Source organism: Lates calcarifer, linkage group LG1 (assembly GCF_001640805.2).
Source record: "Lates calcarifer isolate ASB-BC8 linkage group LG1, TLL_Latcal_v3, whole genome shotgun sequence".
Taxonomy (NCBI): Eukaryota; Metazoa; Chordata; class Actinopteri; family Centropomidae; genus Lates; species Lates calcarifer.
The window spans coordinates 18,154,459-18,178,039 of record NC_066833.1 but is presented as its reverse complement, the minus strand read 5'-3'; the positions used below and the strand labels follow the sequence as shown (position 1 = coordinate 18,178,039).

The 23,581-nt window shown below is 41.5% G+C and overlaps 1 protein-coding gene across 3 annotated transcripts; it reads right to left on the bottom strand.

Annotated features, from left to right (window-relative positions):
* Positions 1-24: 24 nt before the first annotated feature.
* ppp1r9ala (protein phosphatase 1 regulatory subunit 9A-like A) lies at positions 25-22,574 on the bottom strand. 3 transcript variants are annotated; one of them, XM_018684798.2, is made up of 20 exons: positions 22,405-22,574; positions 19,812-21,881; positions 10,955-11,087; positions 10,582-10,702; positions 10,084-10,188; positions 9,551-9,686; positions 8,477-8,635; positions 8,276-8,329; positions 7,616-7,845; positions 7,033-7,129; positions 6,813-6,939; positions 6,472-6,623; positions 5,714-6,038; positions 5,573-5,630; positions 5,413-5,484; positions 4,860-5,067; positions 4,191-4,235; positions 3,181-3,297; positions 1,947-2,135; positions 25-1,272 (listed from the first exon to the last, which is right to left on the bottom strand). In XM_018684798.2, the coding sequence occupies exons 2-20, from the start codon at positions 21,711-21,713 to the stop codon at positions 1,114-1,116; spliced, it is 4,389 nt and encodes a 1,462-aa protein (XP_018540314.1). In that variant the 5' UTR covers positions 21,714-21,881; positions 22,405-22,574; the 3' UTR covers positions 25-1,113. The 3 variants fall into 3 exon arrangements, with proteins under 3 accessions (XP_018540314.1, XP_018540316.1, XP_018540317.1); XM_018684800.2 differs by lacking the exon at positions 4,191-4,235; XM_018684801.2 differs by lacking the exons at positions 3,181-3,297; positions 4,191-4,235.
* Positions 22,575-23,581: the final 1,007 nt, after the last annotated feature.

The window sequence follows — 23,581 nt, the reverse complement described above, 5'->3', positions numbered from 1 at the left end:
GAATGACAAAACAAACACATCACGTAAAGTGAAAATAAGTTTATTGATGCTGTTTGTACCAAGAAATATTTCTCCGATTCAGAAGATAAATTCAGAACATAAATCTTCTTGCAGTCCAACATGTCGTATTCTGTACAGAACATGGAGTGATGTTTAAGAGGAAGAAAGGAAGCACTTCGGTTTGGCTGTCAACACTCATCGTTCAGCCTCACATTCATACATGACGCTATGCTCCTGACTCACACAAGTCCTTGTCGTCTTACCGTCTAAAGGACCAGTGAGGTGTACGTGTAGCAGACCTGCATGCTGTGTGTATTTACAGGGAGCATCATGGTACCATCTCAGCCACACACAGTCAGTGTCAGAGACAGCAGAAGCATCATTCACCTCATCCCCTACTTGATTTGTTTGTTGCTTTCCATTCAGCAAAAATGATGGCCTAGCTATTCTACTTAGTAGAAAAATTTAGATAGTATAAAATGAACAATGGTATTTAAGTAAAAAAAAAAAAAAAGAAAAAAAAGATATGCAGTTAATAGGCACATGTATAAAACTTATTTATACATTTAAAACCTTGTCGCCCATTGAAGCTTAAAAGACAAATATAGTGCGTTTATCTGAACTGTACAATAATTGTTTCTGCAAAAAGGTTGTACATGGAAACAGGCAAGTTATACTAGCAAAAATATAAAATGCTGAAAAAGCAGTATACATTTGACTTAGGTAAATGTGTGCATGATTTGCAACAACTACATTATATCTGAAAACAGACTTTTTATAATTACAGCCTCTAGCTTTTTAGTGGTAAAAATGTTAGGATACCTTTTTGGTCACATTCCTGACCCTTGTGGTTTTCTTTTTTTTGACATTCCCCATAGTTCAGTTAAAATGGTCCAAACTGAATTTGTTAAAATGTTTGTGGGTAAACTGAAAAGAACCTGGTACCTCAGTCAGTGAAGGTACGCTCCTGGCACAGACACGTTCTCTCAATGTTGGCATTAACACCATGTAACATGAAGAGCATGGCACTATCAGCATAAAAAAGGGGTTTCTCAGAGTTCTGCATGGTGATGAACTTTATGCTACATGAATTGAAAGCACAGAGCTGCTACCTCAGCAGACAGAGTCGGTAGTGACTGGCAGCTTCCCACTGCGTCGCACCTCCTTCTCTCTTTTCTCTCTTTGTTTCTCCAGCTTCTCCTGGGCCTTGCGCATGTCCTTCAGCTTCTTCTTGATAGTCGAACGGTCGCTCTGACTCGACACACCAAGTGCCTGAGGTGAAAAGTGCACAGGTTTCAGACAGAATTATGCAATCATATTTCTTCAAAGTAGGGCTGCAACTAATGTTCGTAATCACGGATTAATCTGCAGTATGAATCATCACTATGTGTTCATTTGGTCCTCACTGTTGGAAAATAGTGAAAAATACCCACAAATCACAAGCTCCCAGAGCCTGATGACATCCTCACTTTGTCCAAACAACAAAACCAATTTAACCAAAACCAATGAAGAAAACTAAAGTGGGGAATTTTTACAATTTAGAGGCTGGTACTGATATAATTTTGCTTGAAAAATAGGTGTGAACGATTCAGTGATAAATATAAATATAGTTGACAGATAAATCCTTTGGATTGGGGTGTAACTAGAAAACTTCATAAACCATTACTATAATTATGTTTACTTCTGGAAAATTTTTGATATAAGAATGAAATATTTAACATTATCATTTTATCATGATTACAAAAACTGCTTTAATGTAAATCTATGAATAAAGATCAGCAATAGTGTGGAGTTCTTTTACAGTTATCTCCATCCTAAAAGCGTCTGGCCACAAGGTGGCAGTCAAAGGCTGAAGAGGCAGTGAGAGACCTTGTGTGTGGTAAAGCCTCATCATTATACAATTAGTCAATCATCATTACAGTGATATTTGTATATATTGTTTTTACCTTCAGTTTGTCACTGTCCAAGTGCAACAGCTGCTGGCCATCCACTCCCTTTGTTGTGAATTCAGGTGTGTACTGGTCCATGTTCATGCCCATCAACCAGTGACACACCTGCTGATTGGTCCATTCAGAGACAGGCCGGTTCTGCCACTGATACTCTTTTCCTGTAGCTACTGGTTCATCATCCAGAGTCTACAGAGGACACAGATAATACAAACAGATATTAGAAAAATAATCACACTTGGCTTTTTTTCCCAGATGCTTTTTTCTGTGCAGGAGTCTGAGTTAAGTCTGGGTGGGTTCAACCACCTTGTGGCATTTAGTATCCAACTTCTTGTATCATATGTTGTTTTACTCTAAACGAAAAACATTATTATTCATGTCTAGTGCATGGAAAAATACATTATAAGGAGCTGATCCAAAGATATAGTCGATGCTTGTAAATAAAATGCAGCCATTTGATGCCATGGATCTTTTGACATGTTTGGGTCAGTGTTAATGCACAGTGATGGGACAAAATAAAGTCCCTTAATAATAAATTAATAAAATAATCACTTTTTATTTCATTTGAATAAATGTACTCTTTCTACAGGTGTGGAACCTGCTGAAAAGGGGATGAAGGGGATAAAAGAAAGTTAAGCCAACTACACAGAGTATACAACAAAGAGAACAAGTAGTCCAAGTTCTGCTGATGAGCAAAACTGTGCAGAGTACAAATACTTCCCCAAGCCAGCGCTGAGAAAACAAGCGTGCAATGACGGCAAAATGTCAACATTCTCAGATGCATGTCGCTCTGTGTCTTCATGTGTGAGACACTGAGAAACTTGAAATGACTAAAATATACATATTGAAAAAAACAAAACAGATGGTGAAACACCACGCAGCAGGCAGCAGGGCAGTCAACATTGTTCTGTGGTCTGCCAAAGCTTGTAAAGAACATGAAGCACTGGTTGACAGTTTTAACAGAGGCAAATGTACCAACTATTAACATCACAGCTGACTTAAGAAAAGCTAAGCCACAAGACTTGTTGTAACGCAAAACAAAATAGCTTTAAAACACACACACACACGCACACACATGCAGTTCTCTTCTACTCCCTCTCCATTCATCATTTAATCTCAGCTATAAAAGGGGTGGGGTGGGGGGCTCAAAGAGCATGCTTGAGAATGTCCCCTTTCAGCTGCATCAAGGCGTCCCACACAGCTTTTGTGACTGTGCAACAAGGAGAGCACTCACCTCACTGGAAGAGAAGATTAAAGTGTGTGAGCGCCCAGACAGATTGGGTTCAGCAACTAACCCAGAGATGTCTGAACTGGGACTGGCAGCGTTAGAATCATCTATGACTGAAAAACTCTGGAACAAGTGGAAACAAGGAACGCATTTACTAAATTAACACATGACCAAACAACAATTCTTCACTACGAGGCAGACAAATATAATGCTACAGGTGTGAGGAGCGGAGGGGGTGAGAGCAGTGCTGTTTCATTATGATGATAAATGATTAAAACTGATTACAGTGGCAGTAATCCAGGTCATTGATTTAGAGCAATGTGTGACTGTGATCTTCAATATGTGGAAGGAAGGGAGAAGTTCAAGTATCTAGCACAACATTCAGGGTGATTAAAGCTTGAACCAATCCACCACCAACTACATTAACAACTAAACTACAACAACTAACACTACTTCTAGTAAAAGAACACAAACATACAAATATCAGGTATGGGGTAATGTTTTCAATTTTGTCTAGTAATTGGTTGATCGGCTGAGATGTTTTACATGAAAGGCAGTCTAAAAGTTCAACTGTGGCTTGTTTTTCGGACACAAATAAGGATTAAATTTCCAAACCTGCAGGCTGTTGCACCAGTTATGTGCAATTTCAACACAGTGTGAGAACTACACCTTAAAAACAGGCTGCACAATTCAAGTTAGTTACAATGTAGCATTAATGTGGACACACAAATGTCTGATCAAACTTCGATTAGCTGGTGCAACAAGCACTAGAAACTATTTTTGGCTCCATCTGTTTCCTCTAGTACAAGCCACGAGACTTTCTGAAAGTGAACAAAAGGAAAATTAAATAACATTAGTTTCCTATAACACTACCACATACCCACTACAAAAGAAACAGTGAATTATTCTTAAGATGCGTTGCGGTGAGAAATTACAAATCGCAGAGCTGCATTTGTTAGTAATGCTCTAATGTGTCATCTAAAATCAGAGGTGAAACAAAAGTGTGTATACTGTACCAAATCTAATGAGCGACTGAATAAAGAGGACCAGGAGAGATTTGTCTGTTTGAAGGAAACATGGTTCAGTGAGATAAATGTCCAGGCAGCAAAGCACTGACAAAAACTGCTGTAATGTGCACAGCGAAAGAACCAGAACCTTTTTCTCAGTAATAATCTCTGTATGGTTCAGCTCGTCTTGAACTCATTAAACAGAATCGTGGGAACATTGGGCCAACCCACAGCCTGTATGACAGTTAGCCAGGCGTTTCACTGGATGTGTTTGATGTGTCACTATTTGCAAACTTGTTGAAAAGCCACCAAATCCTTCCCCGCTAGCTCTCTATGATGGTTAACATATGGATCCAGTTATCCTAGCCTCTGCATGGTGCAGCTTATTTGGAGAACCGGAAAGTGACGGCACATGTCTGTACACAGCCTCCCATTATGTGTCTACTAGTTTTACCCTTTCAGTGACGCCAAAAATATACTGTGATGACTGAGGATAGACAATAGCTGTCTAACAGCTGGCCAAGTCATCATTAGCGAGAGCTGGATGACTGAGAGGTTTGTGACCATACTGATGTTAAATCTCCATCACACTTTGTAGTATAAAATACTGTGTAGCTATTATCTTATACTCTATATCCTGTATTTATTTTCCCAGTTAAGTTTGAGAAAGTTTCATACCTTATTCTTACGCTCGTGGCTTTGCTCACTGCTGGTCTCAGTTGCAGCGTATGGCAGGCTGCTGCTAGAAGAGGAGGGCTCCCTGTCTCTGTCCCTGTCCCTCTCCTTGTCTCCAAACCAGGTGAAGGGCATACAGGTAGGGATGGAGGTCATCGAATCTGCAGGAGACAGGTTCCCTCCAGACTCCTCCAGTAACTCTGCTGACCCCCTGGGAATTAAAGCAAACAGTGGTTATGTGAGGGCTTAATTTAACACATGTTGTATAAATATCAGATACAAGAGGAAAAAACTAAAACTATTCATTAAGCTTTGGCAATAAGAATGTAGGAAACTGGTCCTGTGTACCTCAATATTCATCCACAGAATAACAGGAATACTGCAAATACTGTTGTTTTGGTCTTTGTGGAGTTAAGATCTTTACATGAGCCTTATGATCCTATTTATAGCACTATAGTGAATGCAGCAATGTACAACCCCAACAAATGTGATTTTAAAAAGTTGAATAATTTTTTTTTTTTTTTTTTTTTTTTTACACAGACTACTAATACAGTACCTGCTGTCCAAAGATGCTCTCATTGCCTCCTTGTCGTGTTTTTTTCCTTTGCCACCTGACTTCCGGAGGCCACTGTTTTGATCATCAGTAACATTTATTCAGTTAGTACAAAATGGTGGGAACTTGGAAACAAATAATAGTGATTTCTGTGGAAACCTACCCAAAGTCTGGAAATCGTCTTTTAGGTTTTCCTGCTGGTGAAGGCTCATTTAACTCCTCTGGAATGAAAACACAATTATCAGGCTCAGTAGCAATAGAAAAAGCCTTGTTTTTGCAGTCATCACATTTAGGTCTTGCATACCTTTGAGCTCCTTGCCTTTGCCTTTGGACTCTCTCTTCTTGACATTGCGCATGAATCCAGTGGGGGAATGTGGTGAGGAGGTGTCTTTTGGAGGAGACAAAGAAGGACTTCCGCTGCTTTCAACACTGTCACCCTGTGACAGTGACAAAGACGGGCTGCTGGAGAGATCCACCTTAGTCCTGGATCCATCTCTGGCCTCGCCTGGATTATCTTTCTGTCCACTCCCAGGATAGCAGACAGGCACTGGGAGGGACAGGCTCTCCTGAATGGACCTCCTCCTCCTGGGAGATTCCTGCTCCTCCTGCTCGTCCTCTTCTTCAGTTTCCTGTGGACCCAAAGCAAATTATTTACAGGGACAAGGCAAGGAAGAAAGGATATAAGCCTATTTATATAAGAGAACGCCCCACTGCTCAGTTCTGATTGGCTGAGTCATGTATGCACAATTCTGCTTTTTAGGAAAAAGTGCTGCCTCAACAGGAAAACAGTGGATCACACCTACTAACTTTGTCTCCCGGCAGATTAGAGATATTTATTACTTTTGTTTGCAAGAAGGCAGATTAGCCACAGAAAAAGTGGCAGTAAAATTTACGGCTACCATCACTACATACAATTTAAAAAAATGTTTATTATGATTGGTCAGCTTATTTACATTCACCTACAAAGCACAGGCTGTGTTTGTCCCCATTAGTTTTGAGTGTGAAGGTGTCTTACAACATGGGTCTTTGATTCACAGCAGATTAACAGCTGTTCCTGCTGACCTGAGAGTGACTTGAAGCCACCGTGAGGCTCTCCTTCAGTTTGCTTCGAGACGGAGGCTGACGTTTGGCTTTCTGAGCCAGCAAGCCTTTCGCTTTGTGTGCACTGGTGTCCAAGCGCTCAGTCTCAGGGACCAACTCACTCCAGTCTTGTTCTACAGTAGAGAACAAAAACAAATTCATACCAGGTAAATCATAAGACACTGCATCACAGTTTTAATTATTTACCAGGGATCACTGGAGTTTATAATTTGTGTTTGTCGATGTTTTACAGATTGCATAATGAAAATGTGATGTGCATACTTCCTTTTTAAATTTAATTTAAATCAAATAAGCCTTTGTACCTAGCAATGAGTCAACAGACTGTGTGTTGGTGACTGAGCCTTGGCTGCTTAGTCTCTCCTCTGCAGCAGAGTCCTGACTGTTCTGATGCTCTGCACATGAGGCCTCTCTGGACTCCAGGACAGCTATCTGTGGACAAACAAACAACACCCATGACTCATTACAGCGTCTCTAGTAAATCTGCTGTGGAGTATGAGCATTTTTTTCTGAGTTGGGTCTTACCCTGTTCTGTAGACTCTCCAGCTGCTCCTTGTACCACTTGTCTTTTTCATCTAAATTTTTTCTCAGCTCCTCCTCTTTCTTCACAAAGTCTATCTCTCTGGGGAGGAAAGAAGGAAATGTGGTTTCCCATCAGTCCTTCAGCATGTAAACATGTTCTATTTTATGTGATTTTCACCAAACCACTCAAGTCCACCGGCAAATGTTCTCCTTACTAAACCATCTGATATAAAATCAGAGTTTAGCCATGGTTAAATCACTTGTGCTGTTAGGAGACAGTGCAAAAACTGAGTATAATTGGAAAAATACTGCATACTGGCTATGAGTCAAGACAGACAGAACTAAATATATTTTTTCACTTATTCCCCAAGATTCTCATAGACCCAAATTATTCTATAAAGTAACTGCTGCCATGGGATTTCTTTAAGTTGCATATTAGCAAGACAGATACTATACAACCCTGTATCTCAATATCCCTGGCATGATTCCTCTGAATTAAAGGTTCACAAAACCCCCATTCAACAAACAGTGTCAAGCTATGCAGGTAGTAAAAGTATTTTCCCCCAGTAACTAACAACAAACTCACTTCTGCTGGTAGTCCTTGAGCAGTTTCTTGGCCTTGTTGTACTTCTTGTCCAGGGTCTCATACTGGGCCTGAGTCTCAGCTAATTGTTCATTCACAGTCTTACACAGAGCCTGGGCTTCCAGCCAGTAACTCTCCAGCTTCAGGATTTTGTCACTGCTATCCTCGATCTTTTGCTCCAGTGCAGACTCCCTGGCTTCCCACAACGATTTGTCCTCCTCTGATGCCCTTAGCTGTGCAGAGATGGTGACATGGTAACTTTGGGAGCATGTTAAAGTGAAATTGTTTAGCAGGTGGGACACTGGCCTAAGACAGTCTGTGTGCTACTTAATGTATTAAATGATCATTTAGAAGAACTAGGTAGCACATTTTGTCTGCTTGTTGAGTGTTACCCCATTTTCAGTTTTAGAGATAATGCTGTGATCTTCCTGTTAAATTTAAGTGTGCAGCCTGCCAGGAGGCTACCATAATATAATTAATTTGTAGTATGTATCACCAGTGGCATTATCATCAGTCAGTCATAAGAGTTAAAAGTTCAGGAGGATGCTGCTAAAAAACCATTGTTATCCAAAAAACTCCACTGACTGGTGTATTTAGTTCTATTATATTAATATCTTAAAAACAATAACAAAAAAGAAAATGTTGATTTAAGTTCCATCATACCTTTTCCTTTAGTTGATTTATTTCAGCTGCTGCAATGCTGTGCTTGAGCTGCAGCTATGGGAAAAAAACAAAGAAAAATCAAAAAATGTAGTTACACCCATTACTGTAGGTTATTGAATCTTTGGTTGTCTAAACAGAATACTGAAACTTTGATTTTCATTTTAATCATGTAAGACAGTTAAGTCATGATGTGGGTGATACCTCTTTGAACTTGAAGGCCATCTGAGAGCTGTCCATGTTGGTAGGCATAAACAAAGCCTCTGAATCAGGCAGCTCAAACACCTCTACGTTCCGCCCTGGAGAGAAATTGGAGCCCAGAATCCTCTCATCCACTCCGTCCTCCTCCTCGTAGCGCTCCTCCTGAAATATGATATCACACATGGCATCACATACTGCCATACATCAACACACCCCTCATGCCCAGGAGCATGCTGAGCATGTGTCAACAACACTCCCAGTGGCACAGTTCACCACAGTCTGAAGGGAACATTTTAATCAATACATCATAACCAAACAGTGGGCCGGCTCACAGTGAGGCACTGCAGGAATTAGGCAACACATATCTGCACCACGTCAGCAGCATTGACACATTAACATGAATGTTCTCAGTGGATACTGAGACTATAAACACACCTACAAACATACAGTATACACAAATTTTGCATAACCACAGAGCCAGTAGAAGCTGTGTCTACTTCCTCACTCTAAGTTACAGAACATTCCCTTTTTGTCTTTGTTTGCTCCAGTCAATCTGGGATATATTCTCTGCTCAATCCCTCCATCGTAAAGAAGGGAGCTTGTGGCTACTTGAACTTGTGAAAGCAAACATTTCACAACTCTAGCAGACAGGCAGAGGTGGAGTGAACACCTTTCAACAGGGCAGAGTGGTGACACACAACTTACTCACAGCCAGCTGCTCATTTCCTGATTGAGTTAGGTGGGATTGGACTGGGCGCTGCAAAAAGGGCTACTGCCAAAGTCATTGTAAATAACGTTCAGGTCAGCATCAAAGTAGTAATTAGAAGTGGGAAACTCATGTTCAATTTAAACATAAGGACGTGGCTGTTGGTTCAATTTAATTTAACCAAAATTTAACAGATGTGGTGTTATATTGTCATCACACTGTTTTAATAGTCATATAACCAGCTCTGTAATCATACATCTGTCCTGATGAAGTGAACTCTCACAAGTTGTTAACATGGGAATCTTTACCATCACTTCACATGTAACATGTTCATGGCATAAGGCTGAGCAGCAACTGTTCAGTTAACTCACCTCCTCTGTTGAGTGTTCATAGGGATCATCCAGGTGTTGTTGCTGCTGCTGCTGGTTTTTCTCCTGCTCCAGTGTCTCACTTATGAGGCGTGCTACCTCGCTTTGTGTCCCTGGCTTCTCTCGTCCAATCAGGAACCTTAAAAAAAAAAAAAAAAAAAAAAACACAACACAACGTCTTAGTTCCCAATTTAATGGAATATTTTATGTTACCTGGAAATACCACATTTCAGTTTCTGTCATGCCTTACTCATGGGTTTCAGGGGAATGCAAATGTTGGGATGCAGTTTAGGCCCAACCCTGTTATGTGTGCTTTTTTTCATTTCCCTATGATAAATCATTAACATGCTGCGATACTTAGTGCTGTTTTCGCTTCTCTTTCACTTGAAAGGAAAAAACACTAACCACTCATGGCCTCTGCCATTCACCAGTTATTTTTAATCACTGTGAGATAACAGAGGCTCATTCTTGTTAACAGGGGGATCTTTTTAATCAGGTTATTTCTAGGTGAAGGAGGAGATGGGCTTTGAGCTGACCTCACTGTGCCTTTGGTGTTCTTCAGGACTGTAGCAGCAAACAGTTGTGTGACGCCCACTAGGCTGATACCATCCACCTCCACTATCTGGTCATTCACCTGTATGCTAGAAAGACAGAAAGATAGTGATTACAAAAAGAGGTTTTCAAAGCATTTCAGTCCAAGAGTTATACACCATCTTCAGCGTGGTAGGAAAGATAAAAAAAAAACAAAAAACAAAAAACACAGCAGCCTCAATGCAGCTGGGGTGTCTGGGAAACAGAAGTAGTGAGACTATTTTCTTTTGCTTCCTCGTGAGGTTATAAATAAATCCTGACTGTTTGCGTCTTGTCAGGGGGAGGAGGAATTCCTAGAGTGTGACATAAAAAATGGCTGTGGTTCAGTGTACAGTGAGTTTGTCCCATGTGACTGGTTCTATACAAAAAATTACTGGTTTGACACTTGTAATGAGACTTAAGTGTGGGGTTGTGCAAAAAGGGGATCTAGCACTTTAACTCACCGTCCATCTCTCTCAGCTGCTCCTTGCTCTGTTATGGTTTTGACGAAAATGCCAAGCTTTTCCAGACCCTGGTCAGCTCCCACTCCCATTCCTATGATACTGATACCCAGCCCGTTATCTCCTGAATGCAAAGAATGAAGATTCAAAGGGGCAGAAAAAAACTTCATACAATTAGGTTAAATTTCACACCTAGACGACATCATAGCAACAATCGACAGAAATATTAATGATACCAAATTTAAACCAAAGTAACAACTCTAAATTGTTAAAATACACTACTGTTGCCTTTGTTGGGCAGTGTGTTATGTCCACCTTGGTGAAAACATGTCTCCCCCTTATGAAATGTTCTTCACTGGTTGCTTATGACACTCACCTTTCTCAATCTCCACAGGGAAAACATCCATCTTCTCCACTCTTTTCTCCAGTTCATACTCTGCAGACGCTGCGACTGGGTCCACATCATCGTTTCGCCGATCATATTCCTCATTGGAGAAGGTACTGAAGACCTGTATTCATCAAAATATCAAGTGCATGTCTTCAATACACCACCTTCTATGTCCTTAGAAAGCAGTTAAGCATCAGACAGATTTATTTATCAGACACAGGCATATTATTTTCTCTTTTGAGTTATTCTTATTTATCTAGGCAAACTGAACTGAAGGACACATTCTTCATTTGGCAGACACTGCATGGCGAGGGAGAATTACACTCATACTTTGGACCTTTACCAGGGAAATTAAGGCGTCAGTGCACTGCTGAAGCAGACTTTAACGGCAGTTTAAGGACAGCATAGCCCTCAGTTGATGATTTGAACCACTAACACTGAAGTGGGCTCCTTTACTTATCAAATGCTCTCATTTCCAGAGGAGTGTCTTACAGACATTATGAAGCTGTATTTAACTGTACAGACTGTATTTAACTCAATCATATTTTTCAACATGTGTAAATTAGATGTCAGTGACAATGAAGCAGAAGATGCATTTCTGAGACATACTCTACAGGACTTGCATCAGTTTTTACAAAGCTGAGAACTTTGCAGGCAGGCCTCACAGCATACTGGATGTGTCCCAGAGACTGTTTTCTGGTTGGAATTATGAAGCACACACACGCAGTACGACAGAACATGTGCAGCGTGGAAAGTAGGGCACAGCTGGGGAGAGCTAAGCTGTGGATGTACACTACCAGTCAAAAGTTTTAGAACACCTCCATCTTTAAAAAAGGAATCATGGAATCTTTAACTCTAAATTTTTTACTCATTCAGGTGCCAAACAAACTCCTGACATTCTCTCTACAATGGAAATGAAATGTTGTTTGGAAAGTTTGTTCCAACACGGTTCAAACAAATTTGTTGCGCTTGTAGGTTGCTTTGCTTTCACACTCTGTCCATTTCATCCCACATCAGCTTGATGGGGTTTAAGTCTGGGGACTGAGTTGGTCTGTCACCTTTTGATGCCACTGTCTAGTTCTGTTCTTCTGATATTTTGGATCATTATCTTACTGTAGATTTAACCTCTGACCAACCAGTCGGTCTTCCTTTGTTACTTGCTTTTTTCTCAACATACTACTACTTCCTGTAGCACAGTATTGCCCAAATAATGGATCACAGGGTGTAGTAACACCCTGCAGTATAGCAGCTCTAGACTGCTTTTGTGTAGACAGGTTTGTAAGTAATCAGTAAAAGTTAGGGCACATGTAGGAATTGTTTGCATTAACTTTCAAGGCTTCACTTACCTCCAGTGCTGCAGCAAAGATGTAAGTTAACCAATTTCTTAATCTCTGAAAAATCATAAGTAAAATTCATAGATACAGGGCTTTTTCAGTTTTTGGTAACCTAGAGCAATACCAAGAAAAATTTAATCCCTTAACCTTCAGTCAGTGATAAGGGTTATTACATACAGCCACATTCAGTGCTTTTCACCTTGTGCACCACTGACACCATCAAGTAGAAATGCAATCCACTCTGAACACTCCCAAGGCCAAGCTTAAGTGAGCACTACAATATTAAGCAGAAAATGGACTGGAGATGACCGACTGTTGTGACTCAGTTGCTACAATGTAGCAGGATTACACAGTTCATTGTGTTTTAAGACCAAGTTATCAGGCAGGGCTTCAAGCCAGCAGAGTCTTACAAGGTCCTCTAAAGTCTGCATAATCACTGATGTAGAGGTCTGAGTAAAACAAACAGACCATGGGACCAATCCCAAAAATACAAGGAATCTTGGGAAGAAATTATTGGGTTATTAACAGAATTGCTACAGATATAAAGCATTGTTGATTTAAATGCCTAATGCCTGATTGTGGATCAGTAACATAAACCCCCTGCTTGGTCATTAGTGGTCTTAATCTGGATGGAGTCATGACAGGATGTTGGCATCAGTGTGAAAAGTTGTAGCTGACTGAATAATAGACTTACCGATGGAATGGAGTAATACAAAAGAGCTTGCTCTTGGAATTTAAATAGCAGAAAGTAAGTATTAAGTACAGTATGAGCTACAGGTAGAATATGAATAAAGAAGTCTTCCTATTGAACTTTTGCTGAGCTTCATTCTATTGCACTGAATCTTTTTTTTTTATAACAAAACTTCCCAAACCCTACCTAGGTGCCTCGAGTACTGTGTGCACTCATCTTTAGCCTATTTAAATCTCTTCTTAAATGTTTCTCTAGAAACAATAGATCAGGTTTCCCTTTTATTTGTTTCAAATGTATTGCTCCCTAGGGATGAAGTAATTTAAGTCAAGTTAGTGAGCTACTACAGAGCAGGAACCAGGCTGTAACATGCACAAACCAAGTTCAACAAGGTGAAATGTGAGACAGAAGGAGTCTATTTTAGCCATATTTTGGTAAAAATATAATGACTTTCTGGGGGAATTATAGGAGAAGTTTTTAAGATTGTTTTTTGAGAATATGCCGGAATTTAACTTAATCACAAAATGCATATGTGTATAAACGCAATATGATATTTGCTCCACTATATTTCTCTGATTACAACCTCAAATCTCTCTGAATCCATTTTATACATTGTGAGTGACGAATCTGCGCAAACAAATGACTCACTAAGCACCAGCATGTTATTAGAACCCAATAAACTGTAGCAAAGGGCCACGAGGACAACTGTATACAGACTCACAGAAAATGGGAATCAAGAGTGTGGTTAACATAAAAACAAGAGGAGATTAACCTTTACAAAACAAAAAGAAGTAAAATTATTAGATTATTGAAATGATTGAGACATTTGGCACGAGGATGTATGATGTAATCAAGCAAACATTTTTGCTCTGGGCCACAAAGTCTGACGTCTAGATCCTGCAGCGTGTCAAGACATGAGGAATTAACCACAAACAATCTCCTTCTCCCTCTGTCTTCCTGTCTCCACAATATGTAGCCTTTGGATGCCACCCAAAACAGTGCAGATAGTAAATTTCCAGAATACCTCTCTAAACTGTACGGTCAATTTGTCAAAGTGAATTACGATACCTATTTCTGTTTTACAACATCCTGGTGATTTTCACACACATTTATCCAAGTGGAATCATACGGTGTTATCTTTGGTACACTTGCAGGTACTCCTCTCACGCTGCCTCCCAAATCAAGTAAAAAGAAGATTAGGAACTGGCAGATTATGTACACTGCTGCAGTTCTGTGGTACAGGCAGGAACGCTGTTCATGGGGCCTCGAACCACTATCAACCTAAATGAGTTCTCCACCCTCCAGATCCTCCTCCTTCCTTTTACATGTGAACAAGCTTTTTTGCCATAGGTTTATTCTCTATGACCCATATATCATGTATTTTTCCATTGTTAGACAGGTGTTAACTTTCTCACACAAAGGCAAGGTAAGATTATAACTCCCAAATAACTAACAAACCACTATAGACATTTTTGTCCTGCTTGTATCTTTAAGTCAATTCTGCAATGTCTCTGAACAACAAGCTTGAAAGTGCTTCTATAAATAGCACTGACAAAGCTTATCAACTTCTAATTTAGGCAGTTAAAATTGGATTCACAGAACTAGAGCAGACAGAAAATTCATTAAGGATGAAAGATGCTTTTTAGTTTAGACTTTGGAGACTTAAGTAATTAAGGGTTGAAAATGTAGGCTAATAGAAATAGGGAGCACCACTGCATCCTGAGCCCCAGCTTTAGCTGAGCAGCAGCAGTGCAGCTTGGCTTCTCCACCGTACCTCCCCCTCAACTCCAATGTCTGACTTTTCTGTTGCCATAGACTCCCAGGCCTTTTTCAAACAATGTTCTGCTCTTTGCTGAAACCTAATCGCTCAACCACTGTCTTCTTTACAAGAAAGACAGAAATCAATCTATTCATTAGCCTCTTCCTCACAAAAAGAACCTTAAACACTTCTTACTGTCTCCAGCTATCAGACTAAAAACCAATTTTCCTTTATTGTTCAGCAAATGCAGTGTCCAGCAATTGGCTAAAACCAAAACACACAACTGTTGATCAGGCAGACTGACTCCAACAAGTATGAGAGACCAAAGAAGAACCAACAATTTCTCTACAAGTTTGTACAGGGGATGGTATTAAATGTGTTTTTTTATGCCAATTTCTTCTCTTAAATTATTGCTTTGGTCAGTGGGATTGTGCTGTGGGTCAGACAACTCTTATGCCATGTTTGAATTTTCTTCCAAAACTCAAGCCTTCAGCAGTATGTGTGGGCTTTTCATCCATCCTCAACAGCTGCAGTGGTCTATTCTCTCTACGTGTGCTCACATGCACAGATGTACACATGCCCACACCCAAACTGAAACCCTTTCCATCTTTCCCTCATTCCCCTCCCCACAACAAAATACCAATGTGGGAAATGAGTCAGCAGCTGCGAGGAAAAGCAAACCAGAGAAATCTCTTGCCAGTGCAAAACGAGGGCTGACCACTGGATTGGGGGAGCTCGTACTGTAAGCGGGCCTACAAAAAAGACAACAAATCAAAACATGCTGTGAGAGTGAGCTGGGGCAGGGGTGGTGGCCTGGCACAGATCATAGAGTAATTAGGAAAGAAGGCATGGGGCCCAGTTTTTAGATCCTGTGTAAACACACCAGGAAAAAGAACAAAATATATATCTAGAACTTCCTGTAAGCATGCCCTTGGAATTATTAACACTTTGTAGAGTTCACAGTGATTGACCTTAACTGAAACAACAGTGTTTATGTTTTCCTGCCTTGAACTTCAAAGTGTTAATGTATGACCCACAGCAGGAAGAGGTGGAGTCTGAGAAGAGCAGAGTGCCATAATGGAATCAAATTTCCAAAGGAGTGCAAACATAAACAGGTTGAACAGGTTTGTTTAAAAATGGCCCACAAAAGCTACTTTTGTCCTGCAAGGGCTGCTGAAAAGTTTAACACACAATTACTGTTAACTTTCAGTGAAAACACACTGCATCCGCTAATGTGTCTGTAATCACATAATGAAACCCTTTAAGGCAATCACAATCAGCCCAAGTCTCATCCCATGCCAAGCTGTTTAACGAACAGCATTGAGCTGTCTGCATTAGTATTCCGTCCCATCTTGTCAGTCAGTCACCCACTAGCCCAGGTGGCTGGAGAGAACTTGAATCCTACAAGGGGAGGACCTCTCTGCTGGTTGGATGAGGGTGGAGTCTTGCCAGACACATTCCTCTGGCCAGCAGAAGATACATCTCAGATAGGAAACGGAAAGCATAACACTATGGGATGGGTTGGCCACACAGGCCTGAGTCCAGACAGGGAGTATACCCCTTTTACTTTTCACTGATGACATGAAATACAGGTTGAACAGCAGGGGGTTCTGCTCTTCCAGCCTACATAAATCATGACTGGCTTGGCAGAATGAATTTTCAGGACGTCTACAGAACAGGGTAGCTTTGACATATATCTGCTTCCACATTACTATGTAAAAACTGCCTACCTGACACCTGGTAAAATGTCTACAGATACTAAACAAACACATCACCTAGGGGCATATGGGAGGACGTGTATGCTTGGATAGTGCCAAGTGTGGACAGTGTAATTATCTACAGTGCAAACAAAGAAAGAAATGCTGGATTCTTACAGTTCCCAATGAACTGTACAATTCCTCACCACACCCTGTGTGTTCAAGAAGGGACAATGTTATCACTTGACCAGTAACTGCTGGTGGTGCATCCTGTGACTCTGTGGGGGAGGGGCAAAGCAGCAGGTGCAGATCCTGGTTTCAGACATTTTCTTTTCAGTTATAGTAAACTATTTTATTTGTCCCTGTCTCAAATGTTCTCATGAGTGACATGTCACACAAAACCAAAATGACAACCTCTATAGAGATCCTACATAACCACCCTGAAAATGAGCCTTTGTCCCCAAGCATAAAACACACCTACAGCTGGTTTAATCATTCAATAAGTCTTGGCTTTTTGCCATACTCCAGAGTGTCAATGAACTCCAGCAGATTTAAACCTGTAAACTGCTAAAAAAAAAAAAAAAAACTTATCTGAGGTTGAAAAGTTTCTCTGGATAAGGACATGCCTGGACACACAAATCTAATGTTGCATGGTTTTTATTTGCAGTTACAGAGGAAACAACCTTCTCACGATAAAGACCAAAGATATAATCTAAAGCAGTGGTGCAATATTTATGCTGCTCATATAGCCATAGGGCATAGCAAACTTATATACTGACACAGCAGCAATGGGAATGCAGCATTTCAATGTCCTACTAAAGTGTGACTCTGCCTTAACATACATGCAGAGGAATCTTCTCACAAAATACAGGGTATAAAAATAATTGCACTGTTCAACTACACTATGCAGTACTATTTCATTTATAACTCATATATTTTCAGTATTTTCATTACTATAGAACTACCTGACAGGTGCATTAAATACTTTCAGCAGCATTTGAGACAAGACTTTACTTTAAGGAAAGGGCAAATCAGTGTGCAGTAGTCCTGACTGTCTAAGAAGCCCTCTTTCAGCCCTGTTAAGGGTGAAACATGCTGTAACTGGACATCTCCTGTCCTTCATAAAGAGAACCTTTCTTCCACACAGGACACCTCCTCTGTCAAGGGGACTCAGGTTACGTAGGGAGCTAATCCCGTTGTGAGTCAGAAACACAAAGCACTTCCTTTCTCCTGGTTAGATACGACTCCAGTGTGCTCAATCACAAAGCCAGCTCAGACTAGCAGACTGTGGAGAATGATCCAACGCTAGCAGGGAGGCTTCTGTTAGCCGGACCACAGGTAGAAACATTGGCTGAGGGACATTTGTGTGACTTAATTGACTAACACACATACCACCTAACCTTGACCCCATGGTTTTAATCACAACACATCCCTGTTTTGACAAAATCTCTCTGTTTTCTCCAGCCTATGCATGGCATATTCCATTCATGCAGTAACACAAAATGATAATTTGATCAATAATTGAACTGAATTTTACATCCACGTTACATACATCACTGCTGAAAACAATCCAATGATTGGGTGGTTGTTACAGGAATAAGGAGGTAAAAAGGTTACCGCAGAGTTTGTTCACTCCAGGACCATCAGCCTCACACATAATACTTGATTCATGTTGCATGTATATTCAAACTTTTCACACATTTCAATTTTGCACACACTAAACTACACACACACACAACATACTATTTGTGTGGTAGGAACTTTGTGTCAGTTATTTCTCTTTTGCATAAAGTCTCTCTCACTCATGGGTGTTAAGAAGACTGTGTGAGCTTCTGCAGAAAGCAGACACAGTCTAATATATTGTTGTGAACTATAAAGCTGTGTTTATCTCTGTCATAGCTCCACTTTGGGTGGAGGAAGCCCACTGTTGTGTGTGGCCCCTCCATTCCAGGTCAGCTTCTGGTCCCCTCTCCCAGGACCCCCTGCCAGGATGACTGGGACAGGGGGGGGGGGGTCCACACCCTGAGATAACAGCACATTTTAAGGCCTGGATAAACACTGAGCTGTTCGCAGCTGTGTAGAATGCACTCAAGTGATTTGTTTTCCCCTGCTTTAGCTAAATGTTGATTAGATATGGTGATAGTGGAATATCCACAGTGGAAGATATTACCTCCAACTCAACAACACCCCTAAAATACCCACTGGCAATGTTTACAGCGCATGATGTGTGGCAAAACCAAAAGAGATTCCACCAGCTGGAAAATCAGTTTGGACGGCAAAACTGTAAAGCTGGAGGATAAATCAAATACATAATATGGATATAATAAACTAGATAATCTACAGCAATATAATCTTTCCCTCTCTTTATGGTTGCATTATTTTATACATTTCTATGAACTTAGCGGACTGTTACAGGAAGGTGAAATGAATCATCATATTCATTAGTGAGATGACCTTTTGCCCACGGGCCATTTGAGACACCCTTTGCTGCATTAGATAGCGTATAAAAGCACCATCGGTCACATTCAAAATATAGTTACTTTGTCAATATCACTCTGCTCTACATCCCCAACTGTAGGACATCTATTCTCAGTGAAGAGACATTTACAGCACTCAAAAGGAAAAAAGACAGACTGTGCCCCTGCTTTTATATCCATATAAATTAATGGATGATAAAAATCAGGAATTCCCCAAGCAGTAATAAGATAATTTCGCCATGGTCTGTAAAACAGATCATTTGGATGAATAAAATCCCTGAATTCCTCATATCCATGTTGGACACAAGTGAAAAGTCCCTCATGAGTGCAACACACATGATTCGGGAACACAGAGGAATCACTCAGAATGAGTAAAAATACCAATCCGGTCCAGTGACTCAAGGGTGACCACCATTTCTTACTCCTACTGGACAGCCTAAAGTTTCACATGTTTCTGTCTCACTCCTGCCCGCGTTCAGCTGTGGCCCCACTCTCACATGTTTTTATGCAAAGTCAACACTATTTCTAAAAATACCACAAACAATGTTGTTGCCTCACATCCCCAAACTTCTCCCATCTCTGCTGATTTATTGCAAGATTAAGGAGATGAGGTTTATCAAACTATAATTAGATGAACTATTGTTTACATGTTCTGAACAGTTTCAAAGCTCCTCTGATGATACGGTGCAGCACTGTGATGTCAGCATGCCCAACAAAAACATTCGTTCTCAGCCTCCACTAATTTGTCTTGTGTCTGCAGGGAAACACCCAGCTCACACATCACTGCTGAGTCAATGAGTCAGTGGTTTGTAATGACGGTGCTGTGCAGTATGTTTTTAGGTGCTTCAGGTGAGAAACAGTGGTTCAGATACAAACAACAAAATACTTACCAGAATTGGGTCTGTGGAGAACTTGATCTTCCTCTTCAGGGGAGGCTCCTCCTCATCCGACAGACCAGGAGCTTCGTAACAGTCATCGTACTCCCTGTACATTTGATCCTCCTCCTCGTCTTCCTCCTCTTCTTCCTCCTCTTCCCTAAGGACCTGGTCTACGTCCCTGTCATCCACAAAGGCTGCATTCTCAATACCATAAACCACCGGAGAGACCCGATCCAGGATGCTTTGGCCCACCTGCTCCTCCGGCTCCGTCTCCTCCTCTGCTACCTCATCATCTTCCTCGCAATTATCATCAGCGTCTTGACTCACAATTCTGTCCTCTCGTCTTTCCTCTTTCAACTCAAACTGCTCTACGTCCTCAAGGAGTCTACCTTCACCCACAGTCTCTGCAAACTTTTGTGTCTCTTTTGCGACATCTCTTACTAAGGCCTGGTAAGACAGGTTACAGTTCTGTGTTTCTGCTGGTAGATGTTTGAGTCTCTGCACCTTCTCTTCCTTAAATACATTATCTTCAACATTCTCATCTTCATTCTCCTCACTCTCTGAAGATTCATTCTGAACAACTACCAGTTCTGCCCGTACCATGCCCACCCCCCTGGAGTCCAGTGATGGGGTCTGGCTGGGTGGCTTGTCCCTGGTGGGACTATGTACCACATTGTCATTACTCTTGGCTTTTTCAGAGTATTTGGCCCTGTTGGTGTTCTGAAAGCCACCAGCTGATGACAGAGGCTGCTTCACATCCCTTGGGGGCGGACTATGTGGCTTCCCATCATCCCCACCGGCAGATGTCCTGCTAAATCCATCACCGGATGACGAGGAACGCTTGTAGCCGTGGCTAATTGGGGCTGTTTGCTCTGGTGAAAGGGGTTTGTGAGTGGTATCAGTTGTTGGAGAAACAGACTTGTAAGCTGCATTAGTAACTGGGATTGTTGGTTTGAGCCCAATATTAGACCCAGAGGTTGGTGGTTTGTTGATAACACACGCCGTCTGGGATGTATTTTTGTTAGTGGTATTAACTACAGGCGAAGAGTTAGTCGCTTCTTTGAGGGGAGAAGTAGGTTTGTGCGAGCTGTCCCTTGTTGGAGAGGTAGGCTGTAAGTGTTCAGTGGTGTGTTGTTTAGCAGATACCGTTACCCCTTTTGCAGCAGCTGTGTTGTTGTCTTCTGAGTCATTCTCAGCCATGTAATTCTCCAACCTCTTGGACATGGGTCCTGCATTCAGTGACGGTTTAGGCACATGCTTTTTCTCACCATCAGCCTTCTCATCTGGTCGACATTTAACTGCTGATGAAGGAGTTTGCTCTGATTTGACAGTGGTGTCGGAGGATCCCGATACTCTCCTTGTGCTTTTCCCCTCATCAGAGGCACTTCCAAGGGACAGGCGATTCACTACTCTGTTTGGAGACTGCTTTTCAGCTGCAGGCTGCTCTTTGATGCCCCTCTCAAAGAGTTTTCTGGTCACAGAAAATTTCTCTGCTAAAGCCACTTTGTCAATCTCAACATCCTCCCCTTTGGGTGTTTTATCTAAATTGTGTGATTCAGGGCTTGTGGCAGTGTTGAAGTTAGCTCTGTGTGAGTTGACTGGAAATTGTAGCTTCGGCGGGGAAACCTGGGACACATCAGACTTCAAAGTCACCTTGGCTTCTTGGCACTCCTGTTGCTGACCATCCATCTGTAGGAATATGTTCTTTATCTTGTTCACTCTTGTCCCAAAAGGCCTCCCCCTTGAGTCCTCCCGGGTGTCGCTGGAGCCGTTTGCATATGATTTGGCAGCACCCTCAGATTTTGGCCCATCAAAGGAGCATTTAATGGCATGAAAATCAGACTTGTATGCATTTCTGTGAGGGGACGCGCTCCTCAGGGTCCTCTCGCCTCCTTTGCTTTCGGCTTTGATCATTTTTGCTTGTTAATGACTGCAGCCCAATTTTTAAAAAACACGATTTGGAGAGACTGTCGCTGTTTGATGCTGAACTTCTATCCCTCCAGTTTAAGCAAGCGGTGGCATGGTCCGGCGGATCTTCTCTGGAGCACTCTAGTCACAACTTAACAGTCACAGCAAAGTGATCTGTACAGAGAAACAAACAGTAAAATCTGTGAATACAGAGACCGGACACCATTACCTCACTACTCCTACAAGGTAGTCGTTTATAACTGGGTAATAAATTATTATCTCTTTCAAAATTCAAATGAAAACATAATGTAACGTTAGGTTAACGTTAACTGTAACTTGCAACGTTAACGTTAGTTCGCGTGTACAACCGTTTGTATGCATTTCGATGGTTATCTGACTTCTGGCCTTAGCTAAACCAAAACTTAACACTGAAAGTAACTTTAACTGGCTATAAACCTTTACTGCACTTAGTTAAACTGGTTAAACAATATTAGTGTTGCTGGTTACGTCGCACCACATATAAAAAGCCGAGACAAAGTTAAACTCTGTGTGGGCCAACAGTTCAATGCAGCCCGATCGTTTGAGTCTCGGTCTGAACAATTCATTGTGGCATTTCAAGTACGAGCCGTTGAGAATGTTAACACAAGTACAACACACAACACCGCACAAAGGTAAAGAACTTTGTAATGGCTCTCACCTCCTACTTGCTTCATCGTGTTAGGCGCCGAAAGATCGCCCACAACGTCCCACTTTCGCAGTCTCAAACTTGTCCCCTCTTCTTGCTCACCGCCATCATTCCCCGCTCCAGCAGCGTTTTCCTCCTTCTACTTCCAGACCTGTCGCGGGCTGCGCGCGCACAAAAGTCTGGCCGTGCGCGGCGCGCCAGCGACTGACGAGAACACACACACAGAGAGAGAGAGAGTCGAGAGCGCGCACACATTCCAGGACTGCAACCCACCACCCCACTCCTCCCCGCTCCCACCTCTTTCTTTTCTCCACGGCACAGTCTTGAGACACCAGGAGCTGTAGGAGAAAGGCGTGGGAAAGAGCTTACTATATATCAGAGTTCACCTAGACTTCTGCTCGGGCAGAAGTCCGCACGTAGACTGCAAAAACAAACCACCAGATTTTCTACAACGCACATGTTTTGCATCCACGGCTGTAAAGGGTTTCCAGTTGACAAGGGAAGGGGCCTCTCCTTGCAGCTTTTCCACAGGCCTTTGCAGCGTTTTCACGGAGTGATTGCTATTAAAATGTCTTAGCATTAAAGGACACTCATGAAGTCCAGTTTACTTGTCATGGGGAGTACTTCTTTAAAAAGTTGTAGGCTACAATGTCTTCTTTGGCTCTGGAGGTAGCCCTGGTTATGTCACACTGGCTTGGGTTCAGACTTAAAACAGAGCATCTAAGTTATAAATTGGAAGTGTGGCATTTGAGTTGCATTGTTGAGATTTTAAGATTCAGTGTTTTTGTAGCTTGTAGCTTTATATCTCTGCTGCTTGGATTTTAATCTGTCTTGTTTAAATTCTGTTTCTTTTCAGTCCCCCCATAGGATATTTTACTGAAACAATTTCCTGCACCCAGGTTCTAAATACCCAGGAGTCCCAAAGCCCTAAATTCACTGCATGCCAATGGGAGTTGAATATTTGATCAATATGCTTCTCCTCACAAAAGATATTCTGACACACCTCAGTAAGAAAAGCAAAGGTTGAATAATGAAATTAACCATCACTGAATTCCATTTAGCGGCTTCATTTTCTTGGTCTCAGTACTGCGCATGTTGGCTCCCTGCTTTTCTTATTCTAATATGACAAGTCAGAAATGCCTGCTGTGAAAAAGGCCTGTTAGTCAGAAGAGTACAGTATATTTCACAA